General features: G+C 43.5%; 1 protein-coding gene across 4 annotated transcripts in view; it reads left to right on the top strand.

Annotated features, from left to right (window-relative positions):
- Positions 1-12,121, top strand: part of LOC147012222 (uncharacterized) — a 121,186-nt gene extending 109,065 nt beyond the window's left edge. For all 4 annotated transcript variants that reach the window (XM_085856091.1, XM_085856090.1, XM_085856092.1 and 1 more), the window contains 2 exons: positions 2,386-2,460; positions 5,805-12,121. In XM_085856091.1, the coding sequence (XP_085712217.1) occupies positions 2,386-2,460; positions 5,805-10,174 (4,445 nt within the window). In that variant the 3' untranslated portion in view covers positions 10,175-12,121. The remainder of the gene's footprint in view (positions 1-2,385; positions 2,461-5,804) is intronic.
- The last annotated feature ends 1,253 nt before the right edge of the window (positions 12,122-13,374 follow it).

The following is a 13,374-nucleotide window of genomic DNA, read 5'->3' as shown; positions in this document are numbered from 1 at the left end:
AGGCTTAGTGATGTCGTGCACCCATATATCTCCAGCATGGCATCTTCTCCTGCCTGTTCGATGTCCTGTTTCGAGGAAGACGGAGACATAAAAACGGTGGCTGATTTGCTCAGTGTTGCATACTTCGTAAAAACAGTCACTTTGCCGATTCCATATGGCCTTGATGTGGTATCACACCCACTGAAAGCGTGCAGGAAGAGTAGACTTTCCGAGAGGGCAGGATCCAGTTTCTTCTTCAACGTTGTGATGCACACCGTCTGTTTTGCGGTCACCATGTACAGGTTGTCACTGTTATCTGTGGCATCAGCATGATGTATCATCAACTGAAATACATCAGAAGCTTCTGCGACAACGGCTGTTTGACTGTTCTTCGCAGACAAACATGCTCGCATACAGATCTTGTAGTCAGCACCACATTCTGCATGCTCAACAGTGATGTCTGCTTTGACCATATCCTCTGCAAGGAGATTGATGAGGGCCTGCTTGTTTGATGTGTTGGCAAGGAAAGCTTTCTTACTCATGGTTAGACGCATTTCTGCAGAAACTGAGACTGAAGCACCAATGTCGCTCCCTGTCCTACGGCACAGTAAACAAACTGCGTCCTGACTGCACACTGCCATTACGGTCCTATCTGAAACAAAAATAATAATAAACTGATTAGATTGAAACATACCATGGAGAGGATTACAAATTTCAACACAGTCAAATTAACGCAATCAGCCCTCAACGTTTCGTGGATTTCCATTCCGTTGAGCCCTCAAGAATTCCAGAATTTGGTCTGTAGTTGGTGCAAGTGGTGGGGTTGATTGGGGATGGGTGTTGAGGGTGGGATCTGGGTGGGGTTTGCATTCACATTGAGGGTAGAATTAGCATTAGAGAGGAGATTAACAACGTGCATGATGGCATAATGCTATATGACGTCCTTGATGTCTTAATGTTACATTTCGTCACATAACGTCATAATAACCCGTATATACGGGTCTCATCCCCAACACTTTGGCCAGAAACGCGTATTTTGATGGATCTTGGGCCGAATGAGTTAACTAATGTGATCTATAGGTGATGATGCCACACTGAGCGATTTCCCGGGTTAATACGCGTCATTTGATGAGCTTTGAGATCAAATTTTGATTAAATTTTACAATGACCTTGACACATAATCGTGACGTCTAATAGTTCCAAAAATTTCACTAAATGAACAGGAGTCCTCAAATTAGTTAAAAATGACACCTTAAAAGTGTTTCTTTGTTGTTTCTTTCCAAAATTAGGTCCATTTTAAGTTTTGCACCTGTACAATGTCGGCCATCTTGGATTTGAGGTCAAAACGAGGTTTCCCATGGGCGGATTCGGGTGAGGTTTTTTTTCTGATGAGACATACCGCCAATGAAGTCATTTCAGGTGAAAAAGCTTTGATAACATTTTTGTCCAACCTCTATGGATGATGATCCGTTCGTTGCTGTGCCTATGGCTTAAATTTCTTCTTCTGATGCAAGCTTTACACTCAAAACTACCATCCATTCTTTGTGTCACTCTTTTCACATTTGTACATCTACCATGATATATATATATATATATATATATATATATATATATATATATATATATATATATATATATATATATATATATATATATATATATATATATATATATATACATACACAATATGTACATACTTGTCCATTGTCTACTAATGGTACACTTACAGTATGTCAATGTAATGGCTGGCAGGATAGCCTCAACTATGATTGAAGTATGAAATAATGGTTCTAGTAGAGCATTACATGTGGTCTGGGTACAAGAGCTGGCAATTGATGTGATGTTGAAAGCTGAAGAGATGACTCCACCAAAGAAAACGGTTATAATACAAGAGATGTATGCACACTCACCTCTAAACTGTCTGTCTTGGATTCGAGTCTCAGCCCAGCTATAAGCTGCCATCCTGGTGTTTCACAGGCAGGGCGAGGCATCAATGTGTGTGCCGTCCTAAGATGGACGTTAACCTGGATATCCCGGCTGATAGTATAAAGTTGGTGGAGGTTAAAGATCCCACCGTGTCCTTTCCCGAAGAGTAGGCGAGTTATTGCCGGCACCCTGAACAAATTACAAATTCCTGCCCTGACTATCCCGGGAAGGCAAAAACAAACCCTCCAATGTAATCCTTGCCTTGTGGTTGCAGTGTCAGCACTGAATCTGCCTTCAGGCAGAAAGTCAGAAAGAAAGAAGATGTCTATATACTAATAATGTGTTTGTCTTGCATGTGATTTTTCTAGAAGCTGCTCCTTAAGACATAGAGCAGAGTTAACAAACAAACACACACTTTTCCATTCCCAATCTACTGCATCTTCATTCTACCCGACTTAAACAAAATGCCTGTAACTCCAGATGTTCGAGTGACCGAGTCCACCCGGCAGCATCACCGCTTCTCCCAGAGCATGGAGTCGTTGCTCCAGGGAGGAGGTGCGTGGTCTGGGTAACAGTGGCAGTAGTGGTGGGAGGAAGGGCAGTAGCACTCTGCATGGATTCACGTAAAATCAACAAAACGATGATTTTTTTTTTAATGCCTGCATTTTGTGAAAACCTTTAACACATGGAAAAGTAATTGATAAAATGTGATTGTAAGATCAGCTTGAACAATGATGCGACTACCAATACACTGCTGAAAGCAAAAACCACCAAGGAATACTCAAACGTTTATATAACACTATTTCAGAAGTAAATTTATGTCAAAGATGAATCAATGGATTTGAGACTTTTGGATCAAAGCAAATTTGTTTCATGTGACTATTAGGTATTGATAATTATAGACGGTAATGTAGGCTGAACCATGCTTTGCACTTTAGGTGCAGTACACCTGGGCAGATAGATACCTGTAGTGCAGATATGAAGAAGTCAATGCTTCAATATTCTCAGCAGTAAAAGTAAAAGAAAATCCAGACAAGTTCTGCATGAGATATCTTTTGTACAATTTGATGAGAAAAATGTCAGGATGAATCTGTCCATAGCTATTACAAGTTGGGTAACCCTATCAAGATCGGGTTATTTAGACTTTGGTGAAGCATCAAGTAGATTGTTGGGAGCTAAGATAAAGTCACAAATTAGCAAATGAAGGGCACAGAGTTCGAAGTCTAGACTGGTCGAATGCGCATGCTCAACCCAAGCTCCACCCCCCCCTCTGGGGGAGGTAGTGACACACCACCGCCCCAGCCAATGTGAGATGAGAAGCGGGCATACGTCACGTGACGTACAATGCAACGAAGAAGGCGCCGTTACGTCATGTTTTCACACCATTTTGATTAAGAATTGAAATTTTTTATTGTGATGCTGACCTTCCATGTGTGAAAATAATTAATACGGTCGTGCTAAAGGTCCGGTCACACCTTGATGTTTTAGCCAGCGATGGCAACGTATTAAAATGTATGTAAAACGCTGGCTGACGTTGAACTTTTGATGTTTTTTTTAAAGATTCGGACGTATTCATAGCGACTTGGTCTTATGTATAACGCATTGGTAACGGATACAGAACGTTTCGTTGTGTTATAGATAACTTATACCAACGAATGCTGAACCTGTTGTCGGCCTACACAACCGATGCCCAACCATAGTCTAACTTAGGCATAGCGCGTTGCACGCATCGCCGACGATGTCGTGACGTAGCCTATTAAAAGGCTGACGCACAACGATTCGAATCATAACTGCCGTAGAAATGGAAGTGTCAACATCGCGGTCACACCTTGGCGATCTTACCAGCGCATGCCGACCTAAGAAAAATGTGTCTAAAACGTTGGGGCACGTCAAATACGGTATGAGTAACTTTGGTATACTTGAGTACAACGCTAAAGTACGCTATCATACATCGTGGTACGTAGAGTACGTCAAGAAATTTTAAACATGTTCAAAATTTTACGACGTACTCGGCGTATGACACACGTTCCGCATGCGATGGGGATAAGTTTTACACACGATATGTGGACGCTTACACACGTCCACAAAGGATACTTATAAACTACTCATAAGTCGAAACACGTCGCGGTAATGTCTTTTTTACGCGAAACTTATTTCTAACATGTTTGACGTGCTTTGAACCAGTTCTTTACGTAGTCCCAACACACATCGACGTATGTAGACGTATTCCAATGACGTCTTCCGGTCGACAAAAAAAAAATGAACGTGTTTCTAGCTTACAACTGCCATATAAAGACGTGTTCCCAGCGGTTTTGGGAATTGGTATATAAAAATGGTGTTCATAAAAGGGGAACCCAACAGTATTTTCGAGTCCTTTTTGAGTCGATGTCCATGTCAGCAGTAACAGTATCAGTATCAGTATCAGTATTAGTATTAGTAGTAGTAGTAGTTTGTTCATGTTGGCAGTAGTAGGTGAGTGTGAGGGGGAGGGTGTGGGTTATGATGGATCGTCCTTGCGTTTAACGATTTAACGATTTAAATGATAAACTCAACGATTTAAATGGCTGCATCTCCACTATTGAAAGTAGACGCTTGCGCTCAACAATTGGATTTTTTTACACTCAACGACTTTTAAACGGTACCACTCAACTATTTTCATTGTTTACAATGAACGATTTAAATTGCTGTCACTCGCCTTTGTTTTTTGACGCTGGGGTTTGGAAATTTGAAGCGTTTCTTCTGAACGTGTTAAAACGCTCAAACTCGACTATTTTAAATAGACGCTGCCGATGGACAATTGGAATCATAGCCAAGCTAGACATCGAAGTGTGAACATCCTCGTCATGCCGAAGAAAAGTTTGAAGAATGCTGCAAATAAGTGTTGTGGCCGTGGCCGTGGACGCTGACGCAAGGACGATCCATTATACCGATGTCTTTCAGCCTATGAGTAACTTAAAAGTAACATCTGTCGACGTGTGGCAATGATCGCGTAACGTGCCAACAACACGTTAATCATCGGTTAGAAATAAGTTTCGGGTACGCTAAACATTACCTCGGCGTGTCTCAACTTATGATTAACTTACAAGTAGCATGTGTTGACGTCTGTCAACGATCGCAGACCGTGCATACAACTTGTGGCCAGCGTAGCGGAACGTGTGAGTCATACGCCGGCATATGTCGTGAAATTCAAGCATGAAAAAATTTGAGGACAACCAAAAAGTACAACGTTTAAAGCCAATGTACAACGACGTATGGCAGTGTTTTTCAGCGTGCTCTCAATGTTATCAAAACTTACCCATAACGTATTCAACGTGTGCCAGCGTTTTAGAAAAAAAATTCAAAAATCGGCATACGTTGGCTAAAACGTCAAGGTGTGACCGGGCCTTAATGTCCGGGAAATTGACCCTGGAGATTGGAAACGTATAAGGAACAAACCATCCATCCATTGGGACCTTACTCTGTGCAGAGCACTGGTGCTGCCGAAGCAGTCTCCTCAGCTATTGGGCACAATTCTGGACAGGTCGCCACTCCAACACAGGGTACCAGCAAGCTGGCACTCATTTTGCCAACCTCAGAAGGGTGGCAGGCAGAGTGAACTCCACCTGGTATTAATTCAACAGCCAAGCAAGATTTGAACTCGGAACCCTCAGATCCCAAGCCCACCACTCCAGCCATTAAGCCAACATCAGGCATATAAGGAACAAACAAACAAATAGAAAACCTTCAAATGTCCTAAATATTCGAGCAGAGTAAATAGCTCCCAAAATTCAAAATGTCTCAGCAACACATTTTAGTTGAAAATCACAAAGTAACTTGTTTATTTTATCAACTCTATCTTTGAAACGTTTATTTCCACCTGCATCCCTAATCCACATTCTCTTCCTACACCACCCTTCCAGGAGAAGATGCAATACGTCTGTGTGCCCTGACCCGCTCCAACAGCCTGCTTGGAACTGGCCCTTTTCTTCCCTCACTTGCTGAGTGTCAACAAATGCCTACAAGTGCAACGTCACTTTGTAAGCAAAAGCAAGACTGGGACGTATCTGCTGAAACAAATGAGGGGAATTTTTCGGCTGACGTAAAAGCGACAGTCGAAAACAGCTTAGAAGCTCCAATGGAGAAATTGGTTGTGGCACATGAGGTGTCCCCAGCAACAGAAGCAGATACAGCAACAAAGATGTCTCTTGTGGAGAAGACTTCTCCAGCTCAAATCGTAGTCACAACACAAGATATGACTCCAGCAACAGATGCAGATACAGCAGCAGAGATTGCCCCAGTAAATTGCATGGATGGAGAAGAGAAGATTATTTCACCAAATGAAACGGCTCTAGTTGGGAAAAAGGCTCCAACAGAGGTGAATGCTTCAGGCGATGAAATAGCTCCTGTACACGACATAGTTTCAGTGGATGAGATACTTGCAGCTCAGGAAATGGTTCCAGTAAATAAAATTATTCTAACGGATGAGATGACTCCAGTGGATGAGATAGCCGCAGCACAATTGATAATGATATCAGAGGAAAGTGCAACAGCAGAAATAATGGCTCCAGTGGAGAATATGGTCCCAATGCAGGAGCTGGCTTCAACACAGGAGATGGTTTTGGCTGAGGAGACGTCTACAGCTGAAGAGATGACGAAACCACAGAAAACAGTTCTCATTCGAGAGACGGCTCCAACAGAGGATGCCTCTCCGGCAATAAGTATGGCTGGAACTAAAGAGGTTACTTCAAATGAGGAGATGGCTGTAGTGCAAAAAATTCCTCAAGTAAAAGAGGGAGGATATCCAGAAGAGATTACTTTCGATGAGCAAATAGCTGTAGTGGCAGAAATTGCTCCAACAAAACAAACAGCTCCAATGGAAACAATAACTCCAGTAAAACAGAAGGCTTCAGTGGAGAAGAAAACTGCAGCACCAGAGATTGCCCCAACACAAAAACTGTCTCCAGTGCAAGTTGTAGCTCTGAGGCAAGACGAGGCTCCAGTGCAGGATGAGGCTCTGGTTCTGGACGAGGGTCTGTTTAAAAATGAGGCTCCGGTGCAGGACGAGGCTCTGGTGCTAGACGTGGCTCCAGCACAAGATGTGGCTCAAGACGTGGCTCCGGTGGTGCAAGACGTGTCTCCGGTGGTGCAAGACATGGCTCCGGTCGAGCAAGACATGGCTCCGGTCGAGCAAGACATGGCTCCGGTCGAGCAAGACATGGCTCCGGTCGAGCAAGACGTGGCTCCGGTCGAGCAAGACGTGGCTCCGGTCGAGCAAGATGTGGCTCCGGTCGTGCAAGACGTGGCTCCGGTGGTGCAAGACGTGGCTCGGGTGGTGCAAGATGTGGCTCTGGTCGAGCAAGACGTGGCTCCAGCACAAGATGTGGCTCAAGACGTGTCTCCGGTGGTGCAAGACATGGCTCCGGTGGTTCAAGACGTGGCTCCGGTGGTGCAAGACGTGGCCCTGGTCGAGCAAGACATGGCTCCGGTCGAGCAAGATGTGGCTCTGGTCGAGCAAGATGTGGCTCCAGCACAAGATGTGGCTCAAGACGTGTCTCTGGTGGTTCAAGACGTGGCTCCGGTGGTTCAAGACGTGGCTCCGGTAGTGCAAGACGTGGCTCCGGTCGAGCAAGACGTGGCTGCGGTCGAGCAAGACGTGGTTCCGGTGGTGCAAGATGTGTCTCTGGTGGAGAAGGTGTATCCGGCGCAGGAGGTGTATCCAATGCAGGAGGTGTGTCTGGTGCAGGATGAGGTTCCAGTGCAGAATGAATCTCCAGTGCAGAACGTGGCTCTAGCGCACGACTTGGCTCAAGACGTCGCCCCGGCACAAGACGTGGCTCAAGACGTGGCTCTGGCACAAGACGTGTTTCCGGTGCAACATGTGGCTCTGATGCAAGATGTGACTCAAGATGTGACTCAAGATGTGGCTCCGTTGGTGCAAGAAGTGGCTCTGTTGCAGGATGTGGCTCCATTGTGGGAGCAAAAGATCTGTCCACTGCTGGTGGTGCCTCCAATGCAAGTTGTGGCTCCAGTGCAAATCACTCAGACCAACGAGACAGCTCCAAGCTTTGAGAATGACTTGACCTGTGACGCTTATTGTGACTCAAAACCTTCTGATGAAGCCAGCGAGTCAATGATAATAAATTATGCACAAAAGGATGAGCAATGTTCTGAAGAATCTTTAAACAATTCAACCAGAGAAAACCAATCATTTTGCCAAATGCAAGAAGTACTAACTCATCAAGATTGTGAAGATTTGCATGAAACTATGCCTCCACAAGTGGAAGAGATTGGAAAAGTACATTTAAGTACAAAGGCAACGCAAGCACAAGAATCTGTTCCACATGGAGGGGATTTGATTGAAAATAGAAAGAAGTACAGTGCGGATGAATGGACAGTAACTCAACATTTATTTGCTGTTCCATATCGACCTGAAACAGAAGAAGGGCAGAGCTCATCTATGGATATCAACCAGTGCAGTGTCGACACCTCAAACAAGAAAATCCTCCAAGAACCATCAATATCAGTCCTGAGTCAAGACAACATACCAGAACTTCCTTCAGTATATCAAGAAGACTCCAGCTGCTCAGATACACCAGAGCATGACATGTACGGAGTGTCTAGAGAGCAGCAATCAAACTTACATGAAGCAAATGCACGTCTCGGTCCCCTTGACACAAGGAAGGGATTGTCCAATGATGAGTCATTGAGCAATAATATTTTGTTAGAACAACATGAGGCATTTCATGTACAAACCAACAAGACAGGTGACCAGATGTACAATGAACAATTTCTGCCAATGAGTGAAACACAGCGGTGTGCAGAGAGTCAGGCAAGATTAAGGCAATCTCTTTCTTCAAGTGAGTTTCTTACAGCAACATGCATGTTCGAGAAATCATGTGCAGGTAGAAAGTCCAAAGAAAGAATTCCATTCGCAAACAAAGTGGAACGAGATTTGGCCCGTCCTCCTAGACATACACGGCCACCCACCACCTTAAATACATGTACTTACAGACAAACCCTTGATGATCAGGCTTCATTCAGACAACTCAAGCAGCCTGCAACCCAATACTTACAGTCTTGTGTCCAAGAAGTAGATACAAAGGACACGTGCGGACATGCACGACACAAAAAGCAGTCAAAATTTGCCGAATCACATCTTGCAAATGAAATAGATTCAGGTGAAGTGCCAAGTGTTTGTGAAGATGAACTCGGCAAATATAGTCGAATTAAGTTTCCGATTAAAAAAGAAGAATGCGGATGTCTACAAGCTCACTGTGTTGAAGGGTCTTCATCAGAAATGAAGATGTGCGAAAATGTGATGGCGGCAGATGAACCACAAAACCTTTGTATACAAGAAGAACTTCAATGTGCAGCAGCCAACCAGAGTGAAGAGGTTAAAGATTATCGACCATTCAACTTTAATGCAGCAGTGGCAGCAAATCTGGCTCGCATCGAGAGGAAATCTCCGACTGTCAGTATGGCAATGCCAAATCAGATGTTAGGACATGAACAACAAATGACAGGCCATTGTAGCCACCTCAATGTTATCCTTCAGAAGCTTGCTGTGACATCTTCCAAGAGGCCAAAGCGATATGTTGACCCAATGAGAAGTTCTCAAAAAGGCCATGCCCTTGCAAGTCATCCGGCATGTGAAAACACCTGTCAAACAGCTCCAACCGAAGACGAACAATATAACTCAGCCACAAAGATTCAAAGTTCTGAACAAAAGCACTTGTGTAAAGTGCATGGAAAAGATTTTCACGCAATTCGTCAATCACGAGATGTTATCTGCTCCGAAGGTTCAGTGAAAGATGGTAAACTTGACCCTGAGTTGGTGTTCCAACACACAACCAATTCAAAGCCAGTGGAATTAGCTCATAACAAAACAAACAGAAAGCCAGAATGTACACCTAATCACAAAAGTGTGAAAGATCCATTCTCTAGAGAAAGGACTAACCTAAGGAAAGAGCTCAAGATCTCGAACCAGGTGGAAGCTTGCCCAATGCTGCAGCCTTTACCAAACATCTGGATCGCAGACTCAGAGAAAACTTCAAAACTTATGACCACATCACAGCCACCAGACATATGCTGCACATCATACCAAAGGCCCACGACCTCACTATCAACTCAGCAGAGCCCTTCAAAAAGGTCCATTGGGCTAGATAAAGGTACCACTCATTCCCCAATCTTTGTGACGATGCACTATGTGCCTTATCGTGCTGTTATACTACACAGCAAAGTAGTTCCGGTGATACGTCCACAACCTCAGTTGGCAGAACCTGTTCCTTAATGATGATGGACAACCAAAGTTTCTACCAGAGAACCAAAGTGGTGGTGGAGATCACAATGTCCACACGTTCTCTTCTCGAGAGTAGAAAAGGTCTGTTATAGAAAAACTATATATATATATATATATATATATATATATATATATATATATATATATATATATATATATATATATATATATATATATATATATATATATATATATATATATATATATATATACAGTTATCAGAATCATGTCATATAATATTTGATGATTGCTTTCAATTCGTATCATGAATGTTTTTTGCACAATGTGTCCACTACTGACGTTTCAATAGCTTTGTTGCAATTATCTGACTATATGCTTTCACTGTATTTGGATTTGTCATTTCAATCAATAGTCTTGCCTTACTAAATGCTTTGGACACTGAAAGATTGTGCTGGAGTATAATCGGTAATATTAGTCAAGGAAGAGAATCCTTTGGAAGATAGTGAACTTTCTCAGGTGAACTGCACTAAACGTTGCCTCTAAAAGGCTTTGGTACCAAAGTGCATTGGGCTGATAGGATGGCCTGAAGGTTTGCACACTTGTTTCTGAGCCAATCTAGCCTGGGTTCGAATCCTGACCCAGCTATAAACTCAACGATCATCCTGATGTCTTGCAAGCAGTGCCATCCCTGATCAGATGGGCATTAAGCTGGTCTTCTGTCTGCCAGCATTAGTTGGTGGACGTTAAAAGATCCCATGGTGTCCTTTGTGACAAGCCAGTGAGCTATTGCTGGCACCATGAAAACATTGCAAATTCCTGCCCTAACCGACAGGGTACACTGCATCAGTGGCAGAGCTGCACTCTCAATGATGATGCAATCAACAGACACAAGCTGCATACGATATGAAATGACCAAAGTGCATTGCAATAGGAAATATTTTTGAAAGGGGCTCTGAGGCTGCTGAAAGCCTCCTTGTAATTGAGGTCGACCTTTGTTCGATCTCAACTGGAGATGTTTTACTTTTATTCCTTAAGGCCATATACATATTATGTCCACAAATCTGGTACAAGTTTTAACACACACACACACACACACACACACACACACACACACACACACACACACACACACACACACACACACACACACACACACACACACACACACACACATTCTCCCTTGGTGTTTCCTCTAAACTTTCCCTTTTCTCCCCCTCTCCTCCAACAGTTACCTTCCCCAGCCTTCCACCCCCTCTCCTCCAACAGTTACCTTACCCAGCCTGCCATCCCCTCTCCTCCAACAATTACCTTACCCAGCCTTCCATCCCCTCTCCTCCAACAGTTACCTTACTCAGCCTTCCATCCCCTCTCCTCCAACAGTTACCTTACCCAGCCTTTCATCCCCTCTCCTCCAACAATTACCTTACCCAGCCTTCCATCCCCTCTCTTCCAACAGTTACCTTACTCAGCCTTCCATCCCCTCTCCTCCAACAGTTACCTTACCCAGCCTTTCATCCCCTATCCTCCAACAATTACCTTACTCAGCCTTCCATCCCCTCTCTTCCAACAGTTATCTTACCCAGCCTTCCATCCCCTCTCCTCTGTTTTAATTTCTCCCTCAATTTCGATACTCGCTTTAACTGCCTCATTCAATTTGCACACACAGAGATATGTAGATGGCTCCATTCTTCTCTTTGTATCTGCCAATTTGGCTACTAAAGAGCACTTTCTTGAAATGATGATGCCGCTGCTGACATGAAGTCATAAGTGATTGGTTGAGTTTTGTATCAGGATATTATTTGCTCTGATGTACTTCATGTTTTTGATTGCAGCTGATGCAGATTGTATGATTGTAAAGTGCATGTGGTACCTGTTTGAAATACTATTCCAGTTGCCTAAATGTTTGCTTGAGATGATCCATGATCACCTTATCGTATGCAGTATATACAGTATTTTTAATTAAAATATTTAGACCAATACAGTATTTTTCACATTTGTGAAATGAATGATTTCTCAGAGATCAAGGGAACTTAAACTGGAAGCCACAGACAATGAAACTCTTGTTTATTGAAATCCATCTTGATCATGTCTTCCAAAATGGCTGTGGTGGATACTGTCAGATCTTTGCACTTGAAATCAGAGCCTAAATCACCATGATTATCAGTATCTTTGATTTCTCACAGGATCTTAGAAGGAAATATTTTCACTGATGGGCTTCCAGGTAGGTATTGCGTTCAAAAAGTTGGTTGAACGAGATACTCACAGCAGTCCAGGCTCTGTTAGGCTCCTGTGAAACCTGTGGCTGTTGCCCACCTTGTCCCCACAAAAGGGGTCCCCACATCAGCTTGCAATTCTTTCAAAACATATCGAAAGTCCATTAGTACAGTTCACATACACATTTTCAACTAGAATGGCACTTGGTAGAGTGCATACCTCCACCAGGCTGAAAGGTTTACGTTTTGGATCCCACTCGGAGGCAGGATCTGCATCCAGAACTGAAGCAGCATCTAATCGGCTTGTTCTTGTCACCTAACCAACTCATCCACCTAGTTTTGTCAAAATCTGTCCATAACGTTTTGAAATATCATACTACGTATCGTTTTTGGCCCCATCTCTCAATGGTGAAGAATCACTTTAAAAAATTCTCGTATCTGGAACTGGATCTTCACCAAAATCTCATCAATTCTTCCTTGTCACACACCTAAACTGTTCACCAATTTTTCTCTGAATCTGTCCACAACCTTTTGAGATATTCTGCAGACAAACAGACAGAAAAACAGACAGGGGTCAAAACTTAACCTCTGTCCACCTTTGTTGGCGGATGTAAGAATACTTTAGATTTCATCCTCAGTCCTTAATTGAGTTCATGGCCAAATGTGATAACCTGTCCTATGACATTGTAGAGCATAAACAGCTCTTTATGAGCATCAGCTTTGAGAAAGAGTGTTCTGTTGATGCATCCGTTACTGGCATTGTTAGTAACCCCCTCAGTCGAGTTGATTGCCATCCATTGGGGGGGGGGCGTAGCGAACCATGGCGGCAGATCTGGCATGCGTGCAGAACACAGCACGAAGTGGCAGTCGGACAGGTCAAGTTAAAAGGGGAGGGAAAACAATTAACAAGAAAGGAAGACATCTTAGCGTGGGAGGTAAAAGGGTTAAATGATGAACAGAAGGAGCGAGGTGAAGGGATACTGGGGAACGCGGAGGTAATACGGGAGTTCAAAAAGG

Source organism: Eptatretus burgeri, chromosome 15 (assembly GCF_056783735.1).
Source record: "Eptatretus burgeri isolate ZD-2024b chromosome 15, Ebu_testis_v1, whole genome shotgun sequence".
Classification (NCBI taxonomy): Eukaryota; Metazoa; Chordata; class Myxini; order Myxiniformes; family Myxinidae; genus Eptatretus; species Eptatretus burgeri.
Note: the sequence above shows the minus strand (reverse complement) of the source record. Positions and strands in the feature narration are given on the sequence as shown.